The sequence below is a fragment of the Vanrija albida genome (genome assembly GCF_041260175.1).
Source record: "Vanrija albida strain AlHP1 chromosome Unknown contig_7, whole genome shotgun sequence".
NCBI classification, from domain to species: domain Eukaryota; kingdom Fungi; phylum Basidiomycota; class Tremellomycetes; order Trichosporonales; family Trichosporonaceae; genus Vanrija; species Vanrija albida.
In genome coordinates, this window is record NW_027191426.1 from 44427 (window position 1) to 69826 (window position 25400).

The window sequence follows — 25400 nt, forward strand, 5'->3', positions numbered from 1 at the left end:
ACATGCTCTTCTTCCCCTACGACACTAGCCCGCCTCCTCCCCCGCCAGTTACTGGTACTGAGGCGCCTCGCTACGTGCCAACTTGGCAGCGCGGGCCGCCTGTTGGCCCCAACGAGCCGCTTCCTCCTCCGCACCATTTTCACTTGATCAATGCCATGCCGGTGTACAAGGGAGCCAGCTTTGAAGAGCTTCGCTGGTTAGACTACCAGAGAAACCTCTACGGCATTCGTCCACCTCCGCCTCCTCCATCGACGGGCACGCGGGCGTCTCCTTACAAGCCAACCTGGCAGCGCGACGGGCCTCTTGGCCGGAACTCGCCCCTTCCTCCCCCGCACCATTTTCACTTGATCAGCGCCATGGGAGAGTACAAAGGCGCCAGCTTTGATGAGCTTCGCTGGATGGACTACCAGAACGATTTGAAGAAGCCGCCGTCACGGCCAGAGGCGCCTGCCGCGGAAGGGGATGGCGAGGCACCTGCCAGGGACACCAAGTTCACCTTCGGTGCGCCTGCCAGCAACGCAACATCCAGCCTTGACGCCCCTTCCACTACGGCCAGTACCGCCACGTTCAGCTTCGGCGCGTCCGGCAACGACGCCGGGTTCAGCCTCGGCGCGTCATCCCCCCCACCCAAGGCGACAGCCGCTCATCGCTCCCCAAAGGCCCGCCGGCCGCTCAAACCCGCGTACTCTCCCAAGCCCCAGTCCTCACCCAAGCCCCAGTCCTCACCCAAGCCCGAGTCCCCACCCAAGCCCGAGTCCTCACCCACGGCTGCGCTCTCCCCCAAGTCCACCGCGGACCGCTCACCCACGCCCGAGGCCGCCATCGACTACACCATCCCGCCCGTGACATTCGAAGATGTCGCCGAGCTAGCCGACGGCGCGCCGGTCTACACTTTCCAACCGGCCTCGGGGAAGCCGCTGTTCTTTTACAGGATGGCCGATTATTACACCGCCCGCCAGGGAAAGAGTAGCGGGGGCGAGGGCAGGTCTTCTCGGTCAGAGCAAGACCCTGGGCCAGACATGGAGCGCACCCCCGAACCCGCTCCCAAGCCCGCCCACAACGTGCCCGCCCTGTCGAGCGACACTACGTTCAGCTTTGAGTCGCCGCGACCTGCGCCGGTCCAGGGGTACGTCGTCCCCGACACGGCTGGGGGAGCCTCGCCCAGCCCGAACGCACCGCCGGGCCCAGCCAACGAGTCGACACCCGCGCCGGCGGTCTCCTCGGCCACGGCAAGCGCGGTGCCAAGGGCGGGCGTGAGCAGGTTCACAAAGAGGGCGCCAGACGGGTCTCTCCTTTTTGAACAGATCATTGACCACGCGACTGGGAAAAGAACCACGACCACGACGAGCTCGGCGACGGTCGCCCCGACCACCGTCCCGCCCACTAGCCAGCCTGTATCGATGCCTGCGGCAGCTGCAACGGCGTCAACGTCTGGAGCCACGCCAGCCGCCACACCGGAGCCCGCGGATGTGCAGAGCAGGACCCGCGGGGGAAACGGCGGCGACGGCAGCGACGGCGGCGACGGTGAGAACAAGCACCACGAGGGATTGCTCAACCATCGTCTCCTTTCCGACTCGATCTCCAAGCTGTCCTTGGACCAGCTACTGCAGGCAGGCTCCACGCCCGTCATGGACGAAATCTTGTCCAAGTCTGGGGCGTACAAGAATGCGTACTGGAACGCGCCTGGTGTCGGTACGCAGGACAAACTGGCGCACTGGTGGTACGAACATTCCAATGCGTGGCGCGCCAAGCCGCCAAATGAATCGCGCAGGCTGTGTACGTAGCGCTGTGGAATGAGCTGACATGCAGGTGAGGAGCACCTCGCGTTGCTCCAGGCGTGGGCCAAGGGCCAGCCGAAGGCCCGCTGGCTGCGACACGTATTCGAGTTCGACTACCGCTTCGAATCGGTCGACGGGAACACGGTGACCATGAGGACCAATGGTATTGGCGCACCCGGGCCAGTCGTGTCGTTTGACCGCCGCACACTGCGCGTCGGCACACCCGTCCGATACCCTCACAACCTCATGTGGCGGAAAAAGTGGGACACACCAATTGGGCCCGTCATCCTGGTCAGCAATCGCTCCGGCCGCCCCTCAACCAACGCGGACAAGTGGTGGGAGATCTGGGTCTCCAACAGCGCATGGAGCACATTTGGGCAACATGCTCCCGTGACCTTTGGTGACTACGAAATTGAGGGTGGCCCAGGCTCCAGCTCCAATGTCGTTCTCGCCGAGGCCCCTGATGGCTACAAGCCTTACCGCCCGCCAAACACTGGACCACCTGGCTTCACGCGGCTCGTTGAAATGCGCCGCCCGAACGGCTGGGGAACGTATGATGTCCACGTCACTGGCGATCTAGACGGCAGCTTGGAAAATCAGCAGGTGGAAATCCATGTGGTTGAAGCGTTTAACCAAGGGGCTTCGACGGTGGCGCGCACCCGACGGGTCGCCACAAACGTTGCAAGCAGGACGGGCGAAACCGACGAGAAGATTATCGAGTACGGGAGGAATAGTTTGAGCCTGTATGACGGGGTGAGTGGTGGTGTAGGGATGTGCTGACAACCCAGAGCTTGAGGCTTGGAGACGAGCTGTTCATTCGCGCATTCCAAGACGAGATCGACGTGTACGAGCGGGCTTCGGGCACACGTGTGATGAGGACGAGCTCGTTAGAGATGCTCCAGGGCTTGGCGTCGGGGGTCTATCAGGTTGATCTGGGCCATGGCGATGTGTCGATCCGCAATGACAACATTACTTTCCAGTTGGCTGCCAAGGCGAGGGCGGTCGGGGGAGTCGTCGATTTTGAAGCCAGAGGCTGGACGCTAGATGGGACAAGACACGAGCATGTTAGGGCGTCGCTGATCGAGAGAGAGAGGTTCACCAGGCACAACGTTCACGACAACCTGTGAGTCGGTCGATGGCCTCGCTGACGCCAGGTGCCAAATCGTCGGCGACTGCCTAGTCATGTTCCGCCCGTCGGGCGTGCTCCTCGTCGTACTCGGCTACAAGTCGACGTTCTTGGGCCACGTGGGCCGCTGGGGCAAGACGGACGCGGACAAGCGGCGCGCATTGGGTCAGCGGACCATCATTCTTGGCCTGGCGACGGCGAAAGACCCACCGTCCCCCGCGTTCAGGTTTGCGTCGTTCCGGCATCGCTTTGCCGTTGCATCTGTGAGCCGGGGGTGTGGACATTGCTGACAGCAGCGCGACCGCATCTTGGTGTTCGACACGACGCGGTTTCCAAAGCCTGACGCCGACATTACGCGGATCCCGTTCCGCGCGATCATCGACATGCCGTTCAGCGGGCCCCGACGCCCCGCACCCGACATTCTCATGGACGACGCGGCCGTCTACGTCCGCTGCGTGCTGTCGGCCGAGCACCGCGCGCCGTACGAGAGCGCGCGGGCCAACGACCCGGAGATGGTCCCGTGGAAGGACCAGTGGGCGTGGAGGCCCGAAGATCAGAGGGTCGTTGGCGTGAAGGTGTATCAGTTTGGGCCGGATGAGTAGAGCCGACGTGTCGTGGCCCATGGCGAGGTCGATGTATGGCATGAACAGCGAGATTGGATCCGGGGCCCCGCCTCCACCACGAGACCCATGTTCCGAGCACGCGACGCGTTTTCACGCGTCGACCGCATCTCTCACATCATCTCCAACGCTCTCCATCCCCATCCCACACACCATGCCCTCGACCGACCCCGTCGCCGCGTTCGACGACTACCTCCTGCTCGAGATCTTTGGGCAGCTCGCGCCGCAAGACGTCGTGCGCGCGGGCTACAACGTGTCGCGCGCCTGGCGACACGCCATCACGCGGCTCAAGCTCTGCAAGCGCATCTTCTTCGCGCTGCCGAATGTCGGCACGGCGGATCCGTACGTGCTCGAGCGGCGCGCTCTCGGCGACAAGCGATTCGGCGACGACGACATTGACTGGCGCGCGCACTGCGTCGCGAACATCATCCAGGAGGACGCGTGGGCCGACGGCAGGGGCGTCCTCCGCTGGTCGCCCGACATCATCGACACGGGCATCTGGTATGGCCGCACCTACAGCGTCGAACTCGTCTCGCTCGACCGACAGCGCAACACGCTCCTGTTCATCATGCAAACCTCCAGTCGAATCCCCGTTTCCCAGCCAGGCTACATCCACGAAGACACGAAGCAGCTTCACCTCATCGATGCCAAGACCCTCACACCTGTCTGGGACCCCCGAGTCCTGCCATCTGGCGAGTACAAGCGCGCATTTGTTCTCGACGTCCTTGGCCACGTGCTGTGCCGCCACCTGACCGGCGAACACGGCCAAGACGGCGAGGACGGCCAACCCGACGAGGTCCAAGTCTGGGTCACCCGTGAGGCGATGGCCTACTTTGGCACCGTCCCAGAGGTCACAGATGAAGACGAGGAGTGTGAGATTCCCGGATTCCGGCACCTCGTCTCGTTCTCTCTCCCGTATGCCACCGACACGCTCGTCACCTACGAACTGAGTGTCGAGTCGGACGCGGGGGCCGTTGACCTGCTGCTCCTCAAGGACAGTGACGACGGCGAGCGCATGGTGGTCAGCCGCATCGCCTCGACTGTTGTCGACGAGTCTAGGCTCCAGGAGAAACTGCAGGAGATCGACCTTGCACCGATGCCCGGCCTCGCGGTGGGAGAGGAAGTAGACTTTGTGAGTGCGAGGTTTGACATGGCTGACGTCCAGGGCGTGGGCATGGGCATGGACAAGCACTTTGTCATGCGCACGGCCGATGCCGTCCAGGTGTACTCGCGGGCGACGAACCGCTTCGTCATGTCCATCCCAGCTGGTCTGCCCGGCGAGCGGACAATGTTCCCTGCCGCCGTCGCGTATGACCTCGCCGAGGCAGTCCGCAGTGCCAGTGTGTCTGTCAGACGTGCGAGGACGTACGCGCTCCCTCCCACCGGCAAACCGCTCATCGTTCAAGGCAGCATGCGCGGCTTGCTGCCCGGTAGCGTGTTCGAATCCCCGCGGATGTATCACAAAGTGACCTCTCCGATCATTGACGAGGGAGAGGACGACAATCAGGTCGACCCCAGCCCGTGAGTCGTGTTGCTACCTCGCTGACAACCAGACCGTACATTGCCGGCAATGACATGGTCATCGTGTACGACTGGTTTGGTGTTCAAGTCATCAAGGAGTACCAGGCCGTGTTCCTCCGCGCCGAGGCCATGGAGGCGGACGAGCGGGAGGCGTTTGTTGCCCGCAACTCGATCTTTATCGGGTACTGCGCTCCCGCGGCGCTCGAGTGCTTCGACGTTGCTTGCAGCGGCACGCGGGTGGTCATTTCGAGGGTGGGTGTGGTGTCTCGCGGGGGCTGACACGGTGCAGGAGCGAGAAACTGTCGTGCTCGACACGGCGACCATGACCCTCGCCGCCGCCCCGATCACCGCGACCTTCATCTACGACCTCGCGCGTGAAGAACTCGGGCCAACCTCCAACCCGTGTTGCACGGCGCTGTCCCCTACCGCATTCTACGAAATCGTCCCCCTCAACCAGGTGCAGGAGCGCCAGTACCGCGCCGCGGCCAGACGCGACACGACCATGACCATGACCCCTTGGCATACCTCGTGGACCGCGACGCACTGTCCAAACTTTGTCCAGGTCAACAAGCCGGAGCAGCCGTCCTGTGAGTGCGCGTAAGGATGATGCTGACGCTGGAGACGGGCTGCGAGTCGTCGAGTTTGGCGCACAGAGACACGTCGTGACCGCGGAGGAGAGGAGGGCGTGGCTGTATCGGCGGGCGAGCAGGGTGCTGGAGGTGCCGTCGTTCCTCAGGCCGTTTATTGAAGGGACCGCGGACGATTCGGCCGTGCCCCCGCTCCTCAGGCCGTTGGTCGAAAGGGCAAAGGCGGTGTCGGTTGTTGTCTAGTGGTTGGCGAGGAGTGTGCGCTATGTATTCGCACGTAATGTATACCATGTGCGAAGGGGTGGAGGGCGCGGGAGACTGAAGTGTCGGGCAAGGGTGTGGGCAATGGGACGACGCACCGAATCATGGGGTCGGGTGTACACTGGCTTGGCCAATGGACTCGGCGAAGCTCGTGGTGGGTGAAGTGGTGGTTGAAGCAGGAGAAGACAAAGTTGGGGACGAGGAAAAGGGAAGGTTGGCAGTACAGTACGGGGTTGGGTGGCGATTTGGCGTGCAGACTCGCATCACTCAACGCGTGCCACACTCACTTGTGACTCTGCCTTCCTCGCCTTCCTCGCCCAGTCTTCTCTCTCTCTCGTTCAACCGCCGCATGTCCCTTCCCCATTCATCCGTCTGCGCACTCTCCCTTGTGCCTCGGCAGCATCACACCTCGCGTCGCCTATTGATCCCCCGCCATTGACTCGCCCCGCTCGCTCCGCCGCCCCCTCGCCCCGCTCCCACACCCCACCCCACCCCTTCCCTCGATGCCGCCGAAAAAGCCCAAGCAGCCCCCCGCCCGTACCGCATCCGCCCGTGCCACCCGCGAGCGCAGCGCCAGTTTCGCCCCCGCATCCGACGACGACTCCGGCGACGACTCTGCCGGCACCGCCGAGTACAGGAAGCCGAATCTGAGGCCGAGGAAGGGCAACCGCGTCTACAATGACGAGGAGCGCTTCCACATGATGGAGGTGAAAGCCCAGGCCAGCGGCCACGCGGAGGATCAAGCTCGTGACGACAAGCGCCGTGGCAAAGTCGGCAAACGCCAGGCCCGCGCCGTTTCGCGTATGGTCGATGCCACCACCCAGACCGAGGCGCCGAGGTGTTGCCTCCACGGGGATGTCGCGGCGGTGAGCACGCTGGCCAACGCGCTCCCCAACGCCGCGCCCCCCGACGCGCCCCCCGACGCGCAGTCTTCTGTGCGTCCTCCAGACAGCCTTCCTCCGCTCGCCGGGTCGAGCGACACTGCCCCCGAGGTCAGCAACGCGCAATCGACCGGCGGCGGCCCCGATTGCCCCCATGACGACGGCGGCTGGTTCCAGCTCGTCCCAGACGAGGACGCCTCGACCCGGCAGCTCCAGATCAACGAACGTGACCAAGTGAGCGTCTGTTCGACCTCAGGGCTCGAGTCTGCGACCACCACAGACAAGGCGCGCATCGCCGAGCTCGATGCCGCTGACACCAAGCACGGCCAACGCATCGCCGAGCTCGAGGCAGCTGTCAAGGCTGCCGAGATGCGCGACGCCGAGCACCTGGCCGCTCTCGACAAGGCCAAGGAGCGTTTCGCCGAGCTCGAGGGGGATGTCATCAGGGAAAAGAAGCGCATCGCCCAGCTCGAAGCCGAGTTTGCCCAAGCTCGAGACGAGACGATTGTCAAGGGAGTCGACACGAACGAGCTGGTCAAACAGGAGGTCCTGGTTGGGCTGGGCAATGGACCCGAGGTTGAGGTGCTCGAGACGGACGTGCTTGACAAGCAGGAAACGGAGGGGCTACAGGACGAGGCAGAGGTAGACGATCTCGTGGCTGAAGAGTTTGACGTTGCCCAGGAGCTCAACCCTGCCGAGGGCGTCAACACAGTGCCCAACGGCGACGAGGTGGCCAACGGCGGCATCGAGGGGCTGGACGACATCTCCGACGACTCGGATGACGAGGTGTTTTACGACGCCCTCGAGGAGCTCCCCGACGAGGAAGTCGACAACACAACGCCTTCGATCTCCCCTGCGTCTCCCGGGGTGGCCAAGCGTCGCGCTTCATCTGCCCCTCCCGGCCTCCGCGCAGCCAAGGCCATGTTTCGCGCGGCCAAGTAGTTGTGGGTGTCGTCGTGTTGCTTGTGTTGACGCCAGCGCCAGGTGTGGCCGGCAGTGTCGAGATCGCCGAGCACTTGTGCATAGTAGTCGGGCGGGAAGTGGACGCCGGGGGTTGTGCGTAGAGTTGACTCTGTACATTATGTCCTGCTGTATGCAGAGAGTGCAGTACTGGCGCGTGTCAGATGTTGTGAGAGTGTAGCAGACGCGCAGTTTGGCCGGGGTGGACTGGGTCGCCGTTGCCACGAGGCAATCGCGTCGGTCGAGGCGCGAGCATCGGCGTGCCTTGCCTCCCGCTCACCGGGCTGAGCCTGCTGCTGGGGCCGTGGCTTGTGTGTGGTAAAGGGCCGTGTTATGATCGCTGCAGCGTGTGGACAACGACATCCGCCTCACTCATGCATTCGTAAGCTACAGTCGATATACACAGTGCGCCGCCGTGCGCGGATTAGTCGGGGCGTGTATCGCGCAAGAGTTCACAGCAGTCTACTTGACCTCGGGCAAGAGCTCGGGCTTGAGCTCGGCGTCGCCCGCACGCGACTCGTCGTCTGTCCGCGTCGCGTGCAGGACGTGGCCGTCCTCCGTGTCCTTTACGCCGTGCTCCTTGAGCGGGGCCTCGGTGATGGTCGTGCGCCACGAGATGTTGAGCGCGAGCGCGCTGGGGTGAGCTGGGCCTGCGGCTTGGACCTACGCAGTGAACTCGGGCAGCACGGCGAGGCAGTACTCGAGGGCCGTGAAGCGGCCGGTCATGCCGTGCGAGTTGTAGTTCTCGGGGTTGTAGTACGATAGCTGGGGTGAGCGTGCACCAGCGCCGCACTCACGCTGTAGATGCCGGCCTGGAGCACGCCGAACAGCCCGCGCACGAGCATCATGAGGGCGACGAAGACGAAGATGAGGATGGTCCACGTGATGCCGCCGTGGCGCTGGCCCCGGCGCAGCGTGTGCAGGATGAAGACGCCGAAGACGACGGTGAGCGCGAGGAAGACGGCCTGCCCGGTGGTCCGTAGGGCCTTGGAGATGAACAGCGTGTCGTCCATCTTCTTCTGGATCTCCTCGGGCGACATGCCGTCGTACCGGCTGCTCTTGGGGTCCATGCCGCCGGCCATGATCGAGCCTCCGGCGATGATGATTGCGCTGGCGAGCGTGAGCGGGGCAGTGGCTGGTGAGGCAAGCGCGACTCACTTGGCGGGAATGAGCCACGAGTCGACAATCGCCATGAGGTCGTTGTGCCAAAACTTCCACGGCATGACGACCGGCACCATGCCGATGAGCATGAGGACGCGCGTGCGCCGCTGGGCCTTGGGCATCGTCTCGAGGTCGAACGGGATGAGCCGCGACGAGCCAAAGTGCTTGAGCAGGTAGTGGTGCAGGAAGTAGTAGGACGCGATGGTGAGCGAGAAGTAGCCCTCGGCGCCGAGGATGAGGTAGGCGACAAAGACGTCGACGTTGGACCACGCGAGGATGCCGAAGGCGACGCCGCAGGCCTGGGGTGGGGGTGAGCGGGTGTCCTGGTGTGTTGCGAGGGCGGGGTAGATGGCCGCGGTCGCGGTGGGCGTGTCTGTCCGCGCTCGCTGCACCAAAGATAGGGCCAACACTCCCCTCTCACATCGCCCACCGACCTACGCCCACTCACCTGAGAAGCCACGCGCAACGTCGCGTGGAAGAACAGCACCGACCAGCGCGAGTTCCACCTGTACTGCTTGGTGGCGTACATGTAGGCCATGTAGAGCCACATGATGAGGTATACGATGCCGAAGACGAGGGCGGCCGCGGCCTCGTTTGTGAACTTTGCCATGGCGGGGGCGTGGGGTGGGGGTTGTGCGTGTCAAGAGGTGCCCTCTGCGTCTTTATACGTGGCCGGGGGAGTAGCTCGAGGCGAGAAGAGAAGTGAGACGTCAAGAAAGTCGTAGCGGCGAGATTGTGACGAGAACTGCGAGCTGCGAGATAGTCACGGGACGCCAAGCGTTTGTTTATGTACCCTCCCCGCCCTGGCGCGCCGGGGCCGAGCGCCAAGTCGAGTCGCGCCGCAGCTCCTCCGCGGCATGCGGCATGCATGCATGACGCTCAGCACTCCGCGCCGGACTGTATGCATGCGGCCTGCCCCTGTGTCCGCGTGACAAGTCCGAACAAGCCCCACCCGCGCCGGGGAGGGGCAGTGCCGAGGCGATGAAATCTAGCCGACTGATCCGAGCAGGTCAGATCTGCCCACCAGCGCCGACGGCGGCAGCGGCGGCGGCGACGGGCAGCGCGGCGGCGCGTGGAGGGTCCTCGGCACCACGTGACCCACGGCCACGGCGCGCGGCGTGCCAAGCCGCGCCGCGGCGCTCACCAGAAGCGAGCTCGCACGTTGCATCGCCCTCGCTCGGCGCCAGAGCGCCAGCGCCGCCGTGTCGTCATACTCAGGGCTCGGCGCCGGCTCTCCTCGCTTCCGCCGTCGGTCGCGAGCCCAGTAGCGCGGTACAGTGCCGCCGCGACCGCCGCGCCGACTCCGAGCGGCCTTGGCGGCGAGCGCGGCACGTGGTGCATGGTGTGCACCGCTGCCCGCTCAGAATAGATAAGACCGGCGTTGCGCGCCGCACTACCTCGGCTCTTCGCGGCCACGATGAGATCAAGTCGCCTGTCGCGCGTTGTCCGATGGGGCGAGCCATTAGGCCACGCCGACTCCGAGGCAGCAGCTATACCTGGAGAGGCGGCTTCGGCGACGACGACGAGCCCGGTGTCGGCGGTTCGGCCGCGGCGAGCGCGTTGCAGAGCATGCAGAAAGAGTCGAAGAAAATAGCGGCGGCCATTGTTGATCCGACCACGCGAGTGGTTTCGGCGCTGCACCCTGGGCGCCTGGGCCGGGCAAGGCCGAACACACCATGTTTACCTCTGTCTCGTCTGACCATTCAGTTAATCGCACGCAATGGCATTGGAGCAGGCGACAATAGGTGGGTCGCCGAGCCTTCCGTACCTCGCTGACCCGCAGGATCAGGCCCCGAGGCCGCGCTCGACGCGCCCGCCCCGCCCGCCCCGCCCGCCCCGCCCGCCCCGCTCGACGCCGACGCCTTCCCGCACATCCTCGAAGCTGTCCTCGCGTACGCGCCGTACGAGTCCCTCGTCGCCCTCCGGGGAACCTGCCGCGCGCTCCGAGACGCCGCCGACACCCTCCTCGCGGCGCACGTGCTCCTCTCCGACGCCGACGACGAGGCCGACGTCGCCCCGCGCGGGATCTACACCGTGCTCACGCCGTACGGCGCGTCGGCTTCCCTCGGCGGCGGCGCCTCGGCCCCCTTCACGCCCCGCTGGCACCGTCCTATCGCGCTCGACCCCGCCGACTCGCTCCTGCGCCACACGCGCGTGCTCGACGTCTCGGCGCCCGTCGCGCTCCCAGACGAGGAGGTGCTCGCCCTCCACCTCGCCCACGCCCACACCGCGCGCCTCCACGCCAGCGTGTTCGAGCACCGGCTCCCTCTCGACCTGCTGTACGCGGCCAAGATCCCGACCGTCGTCCAGTTCGCGCGTCTCGAGCAGCTGTCCGACGTGGCGCGCGCGTGGGTGTCCGACCTCAGCGACCACGTCCGCACGCTCGTCCTCAACCTCGAGTTCGACCTCGGCGCACTCGACAGCGCCAGGCTCGAGGCGAGCTTCGCCAGCGACCGGCTCCACCTCTTCCGCCTGCCCGCTACGCTCGGCGAGTTTGTGCTCGTCTGCCGCGTGACCAGCGCGGGTAGCTTCGCGCCGGCGCAGCTCCAGCGGCTGAGCGTCCAGCTCGCCCGCGCCGTCGGCTTCGAAATCGCCGTGAGCTTGGACCAGCGGAGCGACCGCCACGGGCCGCGGTACACGCTCGTCGGGCTCGACGCCGTCGACGCACTCGCTGGCCACCCGGAGGGCTACGTGCGCGAGCGCGTCGACGAGATTGTGCGCGGGCAGGTAGACTCGCTCCTGGGGCGCGGGGACCACGACGCGTTTGCGCGCCGAGTCATGGGCCGCATGTCGTTTCCGAGTGTTGCGGAGTACGAGGCGTCGCTTGGCGCCGAGGCGTTTGCATTGCGCACGAGGGTATAGGGCGGGGGCGTGGGGGGTGGCGCAGCGGCTGTTGGGCCGGCGGTACGGAGCGTGCCCGGGCGTGCACCGCGGGGCGAGGCGACGACGTCGATGGTCACTGCATGGCCACTGCATACACTGCAGGCGCATGCTACACTGAACACACTGCACACACTGCACATGCATCGCAGGCACGGCGACGACGCGCGCGATGCGTCGTGCCAGTAATGTCGCTGTGGTGCCTCGAGAGCCGTCGCAGTCTCTTTCTCAGGGGCTCTTTGTTTATAGCCGAGGGAGGGAGCAGGCAGCATGTGGGTCACGGGGAGAGTCGAGTCGCGGGTCGCCAGAACCGGCATTTGCAAGCATGCATATGTACAGCACATGCGCAGCAGCGCCGCGGCAAGCCGAGCGAGCGAGCGACGAGCAGAGCAGAGCAGAGCGGCAGCGCATGCAGCGCATAGCAGAACGTGCAGAGCAAAGCAGAGCAGAAGCCGGCCGGCGCCCACCACGGCCAACACCGCAACCGCAACCGCGCGGCGCCCCCCTCGTCCCCAAACAAGATATTTAACGACCTCTCCCCTCTCCATCCTCTTGCTCCATCACACCCTCACCACAATGCACCCCGCCCCTCTCTTCGGCCTGCTCGCGGCCCTCGCGACCCCCGCCCTCGCCATCAGCAGGGAGCAAGCCCAGGCCGAGTGGCTCGAGAATGTCCAGGCTGCCCACCAGCCCGCGCGCCGCGACCTCGTCGAGCGCCAGGATGCGCCGGCGCCCGCCCCCCAGTCGGCCGGCACGGGCCAGTACGCGCCGTATGTGGTCGCCTGTCCTGAGAACGTGACGTGGGTGCGGCCTGCAAAGGTGAGTCTGGTCGCAGCGCAGCGAGAGGCTGGGCGGGGGAGCGTTGGGGACGCCTTGGCGCTCGGCGCCGAGGAAAACGGAGATGGCGGCGGGGGCCGGCGACGAGCAGCAACGCCGCGGCGACAGAGTCGTCTCTCCGCGCTGCACACAGCACACGGCCAACCCCAGCCGCGCGCTCGTCTGACCGCGCCGCGACCCACCCCGCCGCATTCCCCGGCCCGCCCACCTGGCGTCGCTAGCCCCGTTCCAGCGACCCAGCCTCTACCACTGTCCCAACGTACTCACCCCCCCAGGGCATCAGCGACGGCGAAAAGGCCTACCTTGCCGCGCGCGGCGACAGGATCGACGCCGCGGTCAAGGCGCTCACGACCTCGCACAACATCACGACGCCGGCCAGGCGGCCCGTCATCGGCCTCGCCATCTCGGGCGGCGGCCTGCGTGCGATGCAGTGAGTCGGGCCGTGGCCTGCTCGAGCCCGCTGACGCTCGCGCTTAGGAACGGCCTCGGCGTCACCCAGGCCCTCATCAACGACACGTCCAACAAGCACGGCACCGCCGGCGTCCTCGACGCCGTGTCCTACTTCACCGGCCTCTCTGGCGGCGCGTGGGGCGTGTCGACGTTCTACGCCAACGGCGGCCAGCTCCCCACCGAGCTCGCCAAGAACGTGTGGAACCTGAGCGACAGCTACATCTCCCCCTCGGCCAACACGGCCCAGTTCTTCGCCAACGTGTCGGCCGAGACGCAGGCAAAGCACGACGCCGGCTTCCCCACCGCCCTCGTCGACCCCTGGGGCCTGGCGCTCGCGAACCACCTCAACCCGAAGGAGTACCGCCTCGACACGAGCCCCAACCTCACGGTCTCGGGCCTGCTGACGGCCGTGCCGGCGCTCGCCAACTCGAGCCTGCCGTTCCCGATCTTGGTCGCTGTTGGGTGAGTGAGCGCATGGGAAGGCGTGTGTTGTCCTTGTCAACACGTGTGTCGGCGCCGTGCGACGGCGCCGTGCGAAGACGGCGCCGCGTGCCGCGGGCTTCGCACGCCGCCCACACTGCTCGCAGTACTCGCAGTGCTAACACCCCCAGCCTCACCGACAGCAACCACTCCAACGTCCCCACCGACGCCGACGTCTGGGAGTTCAACCCCTACGAGTTCGGCTCGTGGTCGCTGTCCCAGGGCAAGAACACGGGCGTCTTCACTCCCATCGAGTACCTCGGCTCGCCCGTCAACGGCGGCCAGTCCAACGGCACCTGCTACAAGGGCTACGACCAGCTTGCCTTTGCGTTCGGCACGTCGTCCAACCTGTTCAACACGCTCGGCTCGATTGGCCAGCCAACGACCCTGTTCCCCGCCATCGGCAACTCGTCGGCGCTCCAGGGCCCCGACAACATTGTCGTCAGCGTGCGCAACACGTTCCAGGGCTCTGACGCGATCGCTTCGGACCCGATTGCTGGCCAGGACAACCTGATCCTCGTCGACGGCGGCCTCAACGACCAGAACGTGCCGTTCGCTCCCCTCGTCACCCCCGAGCGCCATGTCGACGCCATCATTGCCGTCGACTCCTCGGCCGACACGGACAACCACTGGCCCGACGGCACGGCCCTCTACACCACCTACAACGTGCTCAAGAACGAGTCGGTGGCCAACAACTCGACGCTCCGCTTCCCCGCCGTGCCCTCGGTCAACGGCTTTGTCAACGGCGGCCTCAACACGCGCCCCGTCTTCTTTGGCTGCAACGACACGGACGCGCCGCTCGTCGTCTACATCCCCAACTACCCGTACTCGGCCAACTCGAACTCGTCGTCGTTCACGTTTGCGTACAAGGACGACGTGGTCGCGGCCAACCTGGCGAGCTCGGAGCAGATGATCACGCTCAACGGGACCATCGCCGCGTGGCCCACCTGCCTGACGTGTGCGCTGACTGACCGCGCCAACGGCTACACTGCCGCCAACCGCTCCAGCGCCTGCGCCGCGTGCTTCAGCGCGTTCTGCTGGGACGGCAAGGACAACGCGACCAAGCCCGAGACGTACGCCCCGGCTATCGGCGTGCCCGCGTTCGTCAAGGCGCACGCCAACCTGAGCACGGCGGGCGCGACCAGCCCCGAGAAGCCCAAGAGCGCGGCGGTGGGTGTGCAAGCCGGCCACGCCGTGCTCGCGGCCGCTGTCCTCGCCGGCGCTGCCGCCACCCTCTTCTAATCTGTAGCTGCATGTGAATAATACAAGTGGGAGCGGCGCGGGGCAGAGCTAGAAGGACAGCACGACGATGCCGAGGGTCTGGGGGTCGGTCAGCGCGGCCAGCGCCAGCGGGCCAGGGCAGCACTCACCGTGCCGAGATACACGGCGGCATCGTCGAGCTCGACCCAGTCGACGTCGACGTCGTCGGCGCCCCAGTCGATGTGGGCGCGGACCCACGCCGACCGGCACGAGTATCGGCTCGCGTAAGCGCGCAGCGGGTCGCCATTGTCGGGGAGGGGCACGAGGCCTTGGGCCGAGGGGCCGACCTTGAACCCCGGCAGCGCGCCGAGCACGAGGGGCACGGGCGGGGGCGGCGCGGCATCGGCGCCCGCCCCTGGCCCATAGTCGCCGACGTAGAGCGTGTGCCCGGCCTCGTCGGAGCAGCACACTGCGACGCGGGGCGCGCTCACGCCCGCGGCGCCAGCGCAGCCGGGGAGCGAGACCCACTCCACGCCAGGGACGTCGTCGAGCGTCGCTGGCTCGTGTTGGCTCGGGATCGAGGCGAGGGGGAGCACGCCGACGTGGTGCGTGACCCCCATGTTTCCCTCGAGCACGAGCATGCCGCCCGAGACGTGGGGCGCGAGGCGGAAGTCCGGCTGGTCGTCGAAGAGCGTCACGCGGAGCTGCTGCTGCGCGTTGAGGTCGGGGTAGGATAGCCAGCCGGGCCGCTCGGGGACGTGGAGAGAGAGCACGGCGACGGCGTCGATCACGAGTTCCAGCTCGTCGGCGCACGCGGCCGCGTACCCTTCGCCGGTGCCGTCGTGCGCGGGCTGGAAGGTCGCGACGAAGGACGTGGCGGAGAGCGGGCGCACGGCTGCAGGGGTGGGGCGGTACACTCCGGCGGCGTCGAAGCCCCCCGCGGCGAGGCCGGGGGTGCTGAGCAAGCCGGGCCGCCAAGCCCACAGCGGGGACGCGAGGCCGGTCTCGGAGGCGGAGATGTGCGCCTGTACGGCGCCCTGGGCGTGGTGAAGCGTGTACTCTAGGCCCTCGGCGTCGGGCACGCGCACCCGCGCCTCCAGCACCGGTGCCGCCGCGGCGGGGTGCGCCGCGCCCGCCAAGTCGAGGAGGTGCACGCGCACCGCCACCTCGCTCCCCCCCACAGCCTCGAGCACGGCGAGCAGCCCGTCGGCGCGGGACGCGGCGAGCGCGCGCACCCCCGCGGCTGGGATACTTGTGCGCACGTCGCGATGTGTGCCGGCGCCGGCGCCCACGTCGTACACGCGCACCGTGAGCGTCGGGGCCGTGAGGGGGAGAGGGGTGAACACCAGCCCGGAGGTGATGGCGCTCCGGGGCGCGGTCGGCGTCGCGAGCAGGTCGGCGCGCTGTGGGCGGAGGTGGGCCCAGCGCGCTGCCGTGTCGGCCGGCATTGGGCGTGTTGGAGAGTAAGTTTGCGAGCTGGCGATGGGCGCGATGGATCGACGCGCGACGCGACGAAGGTGGCAGGCATCACGTGGCGAACGCTCGAGTCGGCCAGAGCCGGCAGAGCCGAGGCAGTTGGTCGACGCTGCAAGCGTGCAGGTCTCGGTGCCCTCCTCGTGTCCTCGACGGCTTCCCGGCACAACGTTGTGGTCTGGCTGGCCACCCGGGTCGGCGGCCACCGCAGAGTCAACGCCGCAACCCCAGCTCCCCTCCAGACTCCAAGCGACGCTGTGTCCGTCCACTCGTTCGGCCCGTACAGCTGTCCCCGGTGCCTACGGCGTTCAGTGCCCGTCAACCTAGTCACAAGACACGCCCGACGACACCCCCGCAATGACGTCGCGCCCATGTGCCCGCTGTTAATAAACAACCGCCCTGAGGCCAAGGTTGCCGCTTGTTGCCGTTCTAAACACGGCACATGTGACCTTGTGCTCGAGCTTGTGTCCTCGCGTCTTGGATACGAGACCGATGCTCCAGCCCTTGTGCTGGAGCTATACCCAATCACTGAGGGGAGAAAGTGCGGGTCCTGCTAGCTAGCTCGCTGCTCACCGCTCGGCCGAGCGCGTCGGGAGGCGCTCTCCACATGATCGTGTCAACAAACCTAGCCGTCGCGGGTGTGCCGATCGTGCGGCGACTAACACGCCCGGCTGACTCGAGCTGGCCTTAAGAGCCGGGCTGGGCCTATGCCAACCCCAGCGACCCCCCCACCCCCCCCCCGCCCCTCGCAATGCTCAAAGGCCGCCCCCTGCTCTACACCATGACGGCGCTCAACGCGCTGTCGTTCCTGCTCTTTGGCTACGACCAAGGCGTCATCGGCGGCGTGGACAACAGCCGCGGCTTCCTCTCCACCTTCGGCCTCGACCTCAGCAAGGCCGGCGACAACACGCGCCTGGGCACCATCGTGTCCATGTACAACATTGGCGCGTTTGTCGGCTCGGTGCTGTGTTCACTCGTCGGCGAGCGCATTGGGCGCCGCTACTCGCTGCTCGTGGGCACGGTCATCATGCTCATCGGGACGGCGTGGCAGGCGGCCTCGTCCAGCGCGGGCGTCATGATCGGCGCGCGTATCTGGTCGGGCATTGGCATTGTGAGTCCCGCCCCGGCCCAGCTGACACGCAGGGCTTTATCGCGTCCACCGCGCCCGTGCTGCAGGCCGAGATCTCGCCGGCGAAGCAGCGCGGGCGGTTCATCTGCGTCCAGCTCACGGTGCTCAACCTCGGCATCATGGTGGCGTATTGGGCCGGCTACGGCGCGAGCAAGAACACGGCCCAGCACACCTGGCGCATCCCTGTCGCGTGCCAGGCGTGCTTCCAGGTCCCTATCCTCGTGCTCATCTTCATCGTGCCCGAGTCGCCCCGCTGGCTCGCGAGCCACGGCCGGGTCGACGACGCGCTCAAGGTGGGTTCGGGGGTGTACACGCCTGACGCTAGGTCGTCGCCCGCCTCAAGGGCCTCGCGCTGGATTCACCCGAGGTCAAGGCGATGCACGACGAGATCGTAGCCACCGTCGAGTACGACCGGCAGCAGGGCGGCGGCGGGTGGAAGGACCTGTTGAGGAACGACAAGATCAAGTCACGCCGCAGGTTCCTCATCGCGTGCAGCATCCAGTTCTTCCAACAGCTCGGCGGGCAGAACGCGCTGACGTACTACGTGGGTGCTCCTGCAGGTTCCACTGACCCCCCAGTCGACGACCATCATGGGCGCCGCCGGTCTCAGCCCGGACATGACGAGCCTCATCTCCGGCGTCCTCTTCACGTGGTTTTTCGTCGCCTCCTTCATCCCCTGGTTCCTCATCGACCGCGTCGGGCGCCGCAAGCTCCTGCTCAGCTGCATCTTCGGCATGGTCGTCATGTTTGCGTGTGAGGCCGGGGTCGTCTCCCTCGTCGAGAAGAACGGCAACAAGGCCGCCGGGAGCGCGGCCATCGCCTTTTTGTTCATCTACATGGGCCTATTTACCATCGGCTTCCAGGCGGTCGTGTGGGCGTACCCCTCGGAAATCCTCCCGCTCGCCCTCCGCCAGAAGGGGTCCGCCATATCGACCGCGTGCAACGTGAGTAGCGACATCGCCTCCCCCGCTGACCCCGCAGTGGATATTCAACTACATGGTCGTGCAAATCACCCCCATCGGCATCAAGAACATCAGGTACAAGTTCTACATCGTCTTCGCCGTCATCAACGCGTGCTTCCTCCCGCCAATCTACTTTTTCTACCCCGAGACGGCGGGGCTGTCGCTCGAGAGCGTCGACAAGCTGTTCACGAGCGGGAACGGGCACGGGCGTGGGCGGCTGGTGGACGAGCCGAGTGATGAGGCGAGGCCAGAGCTCAAGCAGACCGATAGCGACGTCAAGGGCGAGGAGGTGACCAAGGAGCACGCGTCGGTGTAGGCAGCGGCATTGGACCTGGAGTGTAGTGCATGTGATAGATGCATTGTGTCCGCAGCATGCTGTCGGCGGCACGTACTGTGTCGGCGCAGACGCGTCGTACCACGGCGTCGTAAGTCGAGCGTCGCACGGCGTTGGAGTCGAGTGCCACTTCCGTTGTTGTGCCATTGTACCACACGTCTCGCCCAGGCGCCCAGTGTTCATCATTCCACTCTCACCATGCGATGCAGACGGCCCGTGCAAAGCCTGCCCCGCCGCAACTGATCAATTCCACTCCTCGCATCAACTCCTCTTCAATCCCCCACATTCACTCGCCACTCGCCACTCTTCCACACATCTCCCCACCCCGATCGAGCCTGCCCCGCACTCGCTGCACACAGCCCACCTCATTGCCCAAGCACAGACCGACCCATGAATCACCATGGACAACCGGTTTTGCAATGAGGGATGATACAGCCGCTCAACACCATGATCGACCACCTAACCACATGGACGTCTGCTGTTACGCTCTTAAGGAAGTCAACTTTGAAATTTCCACAAGCTCAGCGAAAGCCCACACCAATAGTCTAGTGGTTAGGATGCTTCTCTTCCATTCCTGGTAGTCAAGAAGCGGCCGGTGTTCGAATCACCGTTGGTGTAAAATTATTCTCTTTTGCTGGCTCCCCTTCCCTGTTCCCTCACGTGACCTGACAATCGACACGTGGAAATACCCCCGCCACCTACGTCATTAATCCCGCAATCCGCTCCGGAAAGCTCGGCGACCCACTTTGTCGCACCCACTTTTTGCTTTTGCTCTTCACTCCATCGACCAACTGGATGTCCTCCGCACACCCCTTAGACGGCTTGGACGCGCCGATGGCATAAGCAGGCCGACAGCTGACACTGACGGAATGCTAACCTCAAGCTCAGCACCGATCTACCACCCCACACGCCTGCCGCTCACGGTTCCAGTCCAAGGCGCATTCCCCAGACTTGGCCAGGGCGTCGTCGACTCTGGGAATCTGGCATCTGGATCGGGCCCGTCCCGCTGATTGGGGGCCAGGCAGGCAATCAACAATCTTCGCCACCAGGCGGGCCACTGGCCACCAGGCGCGACCACCCCGGGCCACACCAGTTACACACCGGCCCGTGTCAATGCTCTCTACTCACCCACTGCACCGCCGGGCACAAGCCCAAGCCCCAAGCCCAGGCCGTGCTCTGCGCGCCCAGCCACTGCTGATTATCGAACCGGCTGCTCGCGCCACTGCTATTGCCAGACTTTTCACGCTTGGGTTACCCGACGTCATGGTCGGTGCTGGGCCGCCAGTGGACTGATAACCCCACTAACACCCCCGTCCACCTCACGCCCATCACCTCTGCTCATTCTCTTGACGCCCTTCGACCGCCTGCTTCGTCATCCGAGGACGGTCGCCGTGCTCGCTACCACACGCTACTCCGCTCGCCACCTCTTGACCGTGCGGACCAGTTCCACCTCGCCGCCGCCATCATGTATTTAACGCGACGACCTGTCGACACAGACATGGCCAACCCAACCTCCCTTCGCTACTCAACCCACTCGCACTACCACCCGCGCTCTGCCGTTCATCGACGAGACTACTTTGGTTTCACAGACTGCACTCCACCAGAACCCTTCAAGCCTAAACTAGCCTTCAACCCTCCGCCCAAGAAAGCTTTTCCTCCGCCACCGCAGAAGAAAGCAGCCAAGCCACCCCTCACCCAATCTTTCAAGCCCCCGCCCAAGCCCTCTAGCCCTCGCCCCAACCGGGACCCAGCCACCCTGTTATCTCGACGCAGCGTCCTCGCGCGTCTTTCGAACCGAGCCCAGTCCTCGCGCCCTATCCCCAAGCTCCCCGAGCCGCTTAGACACCCCATCCGCAGCTTCCAAGCCACGGCCAACTCGTCCCTTCCCAACCACTACCTCCCCAACCACCTCCACAGAATGTCTTCCATCACCAACACCAAGGCCGTTGTCCTCGACCACCTCGTCGACGGTGAGGTCTCGACCCGCCACTTCCGCCTCGAGAACAAGCCCATCAGCGACATCAAGGACGGCCAGGTCCTTGTCCAGATTGTGGCGTTCTCGCATGAGCCCGCCCAGCGCCAGTGGATCGACGCTAACACCGACGAGCGCCGCCTGTACACGACCCTCATCAAGCCCGGAGAGACTGTCCGCGCGCCGATCGTCGGCCGCGTGATCGCGTCCAAGCTCCCCAAGTACCCCGTCGGCACCACCCTCGCCGGCTTCCACGGTTGGGCCGAGTACGCCGTGCTGAACGAGGGCGAGATCTTCGCCGCTGTGCCTCCTACCGCCGACGGCAAGGTCGACCTCCACGCCCTCGACGTCTTTGGCCTCGCCGGCAACACGGCTTACGTCGCGTCGGCCAAGTACGGCAAGATTGAGCCGGGTAGCACCGTCGTCGTGTCTGGTGCCGCTGGAGCTATCGGCTCGCTCCTCGTCCAGCTCGCCAAGAAGGTCTACGGCGCCGGCCGCGTTGTCGGTATCGCCGGCGGCAAGGCCAAGTGCGACTGGGTCAAGACCCTCGGCGCCGACGAGTGCGTCGACTACAAGTCGCCCGACTGGGAGGAGCAGCTCCGCGCCGCCGTCCCCGACTACGCCGATGTCTACTTTGACAACGTTGGTGGCCCGATGCTCGACGTCATGCTCCAGCTCGTCCGCCCCAACGGCACCATCGTTGTTGTCGGCGCCATCTCGACGTACAACGGCGAGGCGCTCAAGCTCGCCAACTGGCCCCAGGTCATCTACAACCGCCTCACGATCCGCGGCTTTATCAACCTCGACCACCCCGAGCTCATCACCAAGGGCCAGGCCGAGTTTGCCAAGTGGATCGCCGAGGGCAAGATCGACGTGAGCGACATCCAGACGGTCGTGCAGGACAAGATCGAGGATGTGCCCAAGACCTGGCTCCGTCTCTTTGACGGCTCGGGCAAGGGCAAGATTATTTCGCAGATCGCGGCCTAAGCAGCGTGACCTAGATGTTTTTAGACTTTGACGCGGATTGTGCGTCACAAAAGCGGCAGCGGCATGCAGCCGGGTTTGATCAAGGTGCTTGGGCAGCGTCACTGACTTGGAGGTCGATGTTCGAAGGATCGGCCGTTGCGGCCCACTGTGGCCTCCGCACAGTGAGACTTACATTGACTTGATGCAGAAGCGCTAGCGGATGCGCCTGTAGGAGGTGGACAGTGTCTGCTGAAGATGAAATCGTCGTGAGGAATGAGAACGAAGGGGAAATGGAAATTGTGTTGCACCGTGTCATATCCTCTCGCAACGGAGGCCGCGCTATCCACCTCGCAGACCTCCCCACCGAGCCGAGTGCCGCGATATGGCCGATTACGCCACAGTGGGTTGTGCGAGCGGCTCGCCGGTGGTCCGAGGCAAGAAACAGTATCGCGAGGCGCGTGCGTATCGGGCTTATCGGCCAATGCGCGCCTCGTCGCGCGATAGCTGTCGCCGGCATGACTGGCTCCGAGGCCGCACGAAGCACGAATACAGCGATAGCTCGAGGGAGGAATGCGGACTCGCGACAAGATACACTTCCCGGCTCCGCAATGCGCCGACGGACTTGGCACGACGCCGAGCGACCCACCCGCCCATGCGGCGACGGACTTGCCACGACACTGACCGAGGTGCAGGACCGACCCACCCCACCGAGAGTGGGTCGGGGGCGCTGGCAATCAGGACGCCGCCGGCGACGCAGGGCCAGAGTGGGACGAGCAGCTCGTTCGGGTGGGCCTTGCAGCTCGCTCGGGTGGGCCTTCGGCGTACCACAATCGCGATGGCCGCAGCACCGACCCACCCCTAGTGGGTCCAAGTGCGGGCCGATGCCGGGTTGATCACGGCCAGCGTATTCTGGGGCGGCGGTGCGACGTGCCGACGAGCGCTGCCGCGTGCCAAGTAGCGAGTGGCCCAAAACAGCACGGCCGTGGCCTGCTGCCTGCTGGCATTGGGGTGTGCGGTATGCGGATACAGGGCGCGCAACCCCGATAGCCGCGTTTCCGAAGTGCAACTCGCGCGGCCGGCCCCAGCTGGATATCGTGCGTGCATCAAGCTTTCTACCAGTGCCTTGCATGCCTTGCCACGCACCACGCGCTCGTCGCTTGCCGCTCAAGCGCGCACTCGCCCAACCGATGCCAGGGGAAATCGCGGGTCACCTGATAGTGACATTTTCCAACCATGCCCATTGGCTATGGGGCTGAATGTCCAATGCACGGCGGCAGCGAGCCCACTCTTGCTGCAGAGCAGGCCGCTCGCTATCGGCGCGACAGCCGTGATTGCGGCGAGCGGGGGGATTCAGGCATCGTACCGGCCTCCGTCTAGGCACTCGACCCACTCCCCCGCATGCTCACCTGATGCATGCCCCAAACAGCACCTGAGCAAACGAGCCAGGCGACGGCCAGCAGGCGGGGGGAAGTGCAGCCGAGCACCAGGCGCTAAACAGGTATCGCAGTCTATCATGGGGTGCTTGGCGACGGCGTGCCCGTTCCATTCTCAGCCTCTTGGCGAGCTCCCCAAGGTCCCCGCCTACTTAACCAGCACGCTGAGACGCTCTTCCCCCCCAAGCACACCTCGCGACCAGTCCCACCGCAGCAATGTCGCACACCACCCCCCCAGAGGACAGCCCGTATCTGTACGATGACAAGAAGAACCACGAGGGCGGCGTCGCCATCGTCGAGATCGGCCACCCCGACGACGACCTCGCCACGACCCATTTCGGCGAGCACGGCATCAGGCGTGACCTGGTGAGTAGCGGGGAGCGGTGGTAGCGACGGCGACGGCGCCGGTCGTCCGCGACAAACGTTGCCGGATGTTTGCCTAGCGCCGGATTGCCGGATGGCCGAGTGGCTGCGCGCGGCTGCGCACCCGCGCACGATCGGCGCTGACCGACACCCACCCAGCCCCCCCGCGTCGTGTCCATGATTGCCATCGCCGGCACCATCGGCACGGGTCTCTTCCTCGGCTCGGGCGGCGCGCTCGTCAAGGGCGGGCCCGTCGGCATGTGGCTCGGATACACGATGATGGGCGCCGCCGTCGGCATGATGATGACCACGCTGGGCGAGATGTGAGTGGCGCCGCGCGCGTGGCGACTGACCCCAGGTCGTGCTTCAACCCCAACGTCGGTGGCTTTATCGAGATGACGACAAAGTACTTTGACCCGGCGCTCGGCTTCATGTGCGGCGTGAACTACATCCTCCAGGCCGGCTTTGGCATCCCGACCGAGCTCGCGGCCATCGCCATCCTCTTCTCGTACTGGGACACGAACAGCAAGCACGCTGCCATCTACATCATCGTCTTCCTCATCCTCACCGTCGCCGTCAACATCATCGGCGTAAAGTGGTACGGCGAGATCGAGTTTGTCTTTGCGTGCCTCAAGGTGGCCATGCTCGTGGGGCTCATGCTCTTCGGTCTGATTGCCGACCTTGGCGGCATCCCGCCCAAGCACGAGTTCATCGGAGGGAGGTACTGGCGCGAGGAGCCGTTCAACGACAACTTCCGCGGCGTCAAGCCCGTCGAGCTCAGCCGCTTCCTCGGCTTCTGGGGCGTCTTCACCCAGGCCGCGTTCTCGTACTCTGCCATCGAGTCGGTCGCGTCGCGTGAGTAGTGGTTGCATGTGATCAGTCCTGACCCCCAGTCGCCGGAGAAGCCCACAACCCCCGCAAGACCCTCCGCATGGCCATCCGCACCGTCTTCTACCGCATCGCCGGCATCTACGTCCTCGCCACGCTCATCATTGGCCTCGTCGTCTCGCAGAACTCGCCCGACCTCAAGTCGGCCATGGCCAACGGCCACGGCACGGCCGGCGCGTCCCCCTTCGTCGTCGTCGCCAAGCAGATGCAGGTCAAGGTCCTCCCGCACATTGTCAACGCCGTCGTCATCACCTCGGCCCTGTCCTCGGGCAACGAGCAGACCTACGCCTTTGCCCGCTCCCTCATGGCCATGGCGCGTAACGGCCAGGCGCCAAAGATCTTCCTCTCCACTTCCAAGCTCGGCATCCCGTGGGCCGGCGTCGCCCTCTCAGCCGTGTTTGCCTGCCTCGGCTTCCTCTCGGCCGGCTCGAGCGGCGCCGCCCAGGCCTTTACCTGGCTCCAGAACCTCTCGGCTCTTTCCTGCCTCGTCTCGTGGGCGTCCATCTGCCTCGCCTACACGCGCTTCATGAAGGCGTGCAAGCTCCAGGGCGTCGACCGCAAGAAGTTTGTCTTCCGCGGCTACGGCCAGCCGTACATGGCCTGGTTCTGCTTCGTCTTCTTCACAATCGTTCTCGTCTTCAACGGCTTTGCCGCCTTCATCCCCACGTTCAACGTGTCCGACTTCTTCGCCTCGTACGTCACCGTCCCCGTCGTCCTCATCTCGTTTGTCGGCTGGAAGATTGCCAAGAAGACAAAGATGCCCCGCCTCGAGGACATTGACCTGTCTGCCGGCCCCAAGGAGGCCCTCGTCGGCACCCGCTACGACCCCAACTCGCCCGAGTACGACGGCCGGTACGCCTGAGCGGTTTATAATTGTAGTATACGAGCAGTCGCAAAAGTTGTGATGTAAACGTTAGCTGATGCTGATTGGGCTGCCGGAGGCTTTCGGGGGCTGTCGTCTCCATGGGGCGCCGCTGCTCGGGCCTGCCGGCCTCTGAAGAGATCGGCCACACACCACGATGATCGCGGCAGGCGATCGAGTCAACCCCGACGCCGTTCGGCGCCGACGAGCTGTGCACGTGATCCCTCTCCATCCCCCGTTTCATCCCCCGTTTCAGTGCCTTGCTTCTCCCCACTT

General features: G+C 65.4%; 10 protein-coding genes and 1 non-coding gene across 11 annotated transcripts; 9 read left to right on the forward strand and 2 right to left on the reverse strand.

Annotated features, from left to right (window-relative positions):
- Positions 1-2: 2 nt before the first annotated feature.
- On the forward strand, positions 3-3506 carry Q8F55_008444 (uncharacterized protein; the record flags this gene model as incomplete). Its single annotated transcript, XM_069356841.1, has 5 exons — positions 3-1776; positions 1810-2531; positions 2567-2901; positions 2933-3167; positions 3201-3506. The coding sequence occupies 5 exons, from the start codon at positions 3-5 to the stop codon at positions 3504-3506; spliced, it is 3372 nt and encodes a 1123-aa protein (XP_069204778.1).
- A 172-nt stretch (positions 3507-3678) lies between these two features.
- Positions 3679-5875, forward strand: Q8F55_008445 (uncharacterized protein; the record flags this gene model as incomplete). The annotated part of the gene is made up of 5 exons (XM_069356842.1): positions 3679-4656; positions 4690-5045; positions 5078-5297; positions 5335-5632; positions 5667-5875. 5 exons carry the CDS (start codon positions 3679-3681, stop codon positions 5873-5875), a joined length of 2061 nt encoding a protein of 686 aa, XP_069204779.1.
- A 521-nt stretch (positions 5876-6396) lies between these two features.
- Positions 6397-7716, forward strand: Q8F55_008446 (uncharacterized protein; the record flags this gene model as incomplete). Its single annotated transcript, XM_069356843.1, has 1 exon — positions 6397-7716. The coding sequence occupies one exon, from the start codon at positions 6397-6399 to the stop codon at positions 7714-7716; it is 1320 nt and encodes a 439-aa protein (XP_069204780.1).
- A 480-nt stretch (positions 7717-8196) lies between these two features.
- On the reverse strand, positions 8197-9505 carry Q8F55_008447 (uncharacterized protein; the record flags this gene model as incomplete). The annotated part of the gene is made up of 5 exons (XM_069356844.1): positions 8197-8368; positions 8402-8499; positions 8532-8844; positions 8893-9194; positions 9344-9505. The coding sequence occupies 5 exons, from the start codon at positions 9503-9505 to the stop codon at positions 8197-8199; spliced, it is 1047 nt and encodes a 348-aa protein (XP_069204781.1).
- Positions 9506-10615: 1110 nt separating this feature from the next.
- Q8F55_008448 (uncharacterized protein) lies at positions 10616-11757 on the forward strand (the record flags this gene model as incomplete). The annotated part of the gene is made up of 2 exons (XM_069356845.1): positions 10616-10640; positions 10685-11757. 2 exons carry the CDS (start codon positions 10616-10618, stop codon positions 11755-11757), a joined length of 1098 nt encoding a protein of 365 aa, XP_069204782.1.
- A 594-nt stretch (positions 11758-12351) lies between these two features.
- On the forward strand, positions 12352-14784 carry Q8F55_008449 (uncharacterized protein; the record flags this gene model as incomplete). The annotated part of the gene is made up of 4 exons (XM_069356846.1): positions 12352-12594; positions 12888-13042; positions 13090-13524; positions 13674-14784. 4 exons carry the CDS (start codon positions 12352-12354, stop codon positions 14782-14784), a joined length of 1944 nt encoding a protein of 647 aa, XP_069204783.1.
- A 48-nt stretch (positions 14785-14832) lies between these two features.
- Positions 14833-16190, reverse strand: Q8F55_008450 (uncharacterized protein; the record flags this gene model as incomplete). The annotated part of the gene is made up of 2 exons (XM_069356847.1): positions 14833-14862; positions 14913-16190. The coding sequence occupies 2 exons, from the start codon at positions 16188-16190 to the stop codon at positions 14833-14835; spliced, it is 1308 nt and encodes a 435-aa protein (XP_069204784.1).
- A 776-nt stretch (positions 16191-16966) lies between these two features.
- On the forward strand, positions 16967-18622 carry Q8F55_008451 (uncharacterized protein; the record flags this gene model as incomplete). Its single annotated transcript, XM_069356848.1, has 5 exons — positions 16967-17326; positions 17359-17637; positions 17670-17888; positions 17923-18288; positions 18326-18622. The coding sequence occupies 5 exons, from the start codon at positions 16967-16969 to the stop codon at positions 18620-18622; spliced, it is 1521 nt and encodes a 506-aa protein (XP_069204785.1).
- A 552-nt stretch (positions 18623-19174) lies between these two features.
- Q8F55_008452 lies at positions 19175-19258 on the forward strand. The gene has a single exon. It is a non-coding gene; the product is annotated as a tRNA-Gly (tRNA).
- A 645-nt stretch (positions 19259-19903) lies between these two features.
- Positions 19904-21599, forward strand: QOR1_3 (quinone oxidoreductase; the record flags this gene model as incomplete). The annotated part of the gene is made up of 2 exons (XM_069356849.1): positions 19904-19910; positions 20137-21599. 2 exons carry the CDS (start codon positions 19904-19906, stop codon positions 21597-21599), a joined length of 1470 nt encoding a protein of 489 aa, XP_069204786.1.
- Positions 21600-23227: 1628 nt separating this feature from the next.
- Q8F55_008454 (uncharacterized protein) lies at positions 23228-25124 on the forward strand (the record flags this gene model as incomplete). The annotated part of the gene is made up of 4 exons (XM_069356850.1): positions 23228-23377; positions 23534-23697; positions 23733-24229; positions 24268-25124. 4 exons carry the CDS (start codon positions 23228-23230, stop codon positions 25122-25124), a joined length of 1668 nt encoding a protein of 555 aa, XP_069204787.1.
- Between the last annotated feature and the right edge of the window lie 276 nt (positions 25125-25400).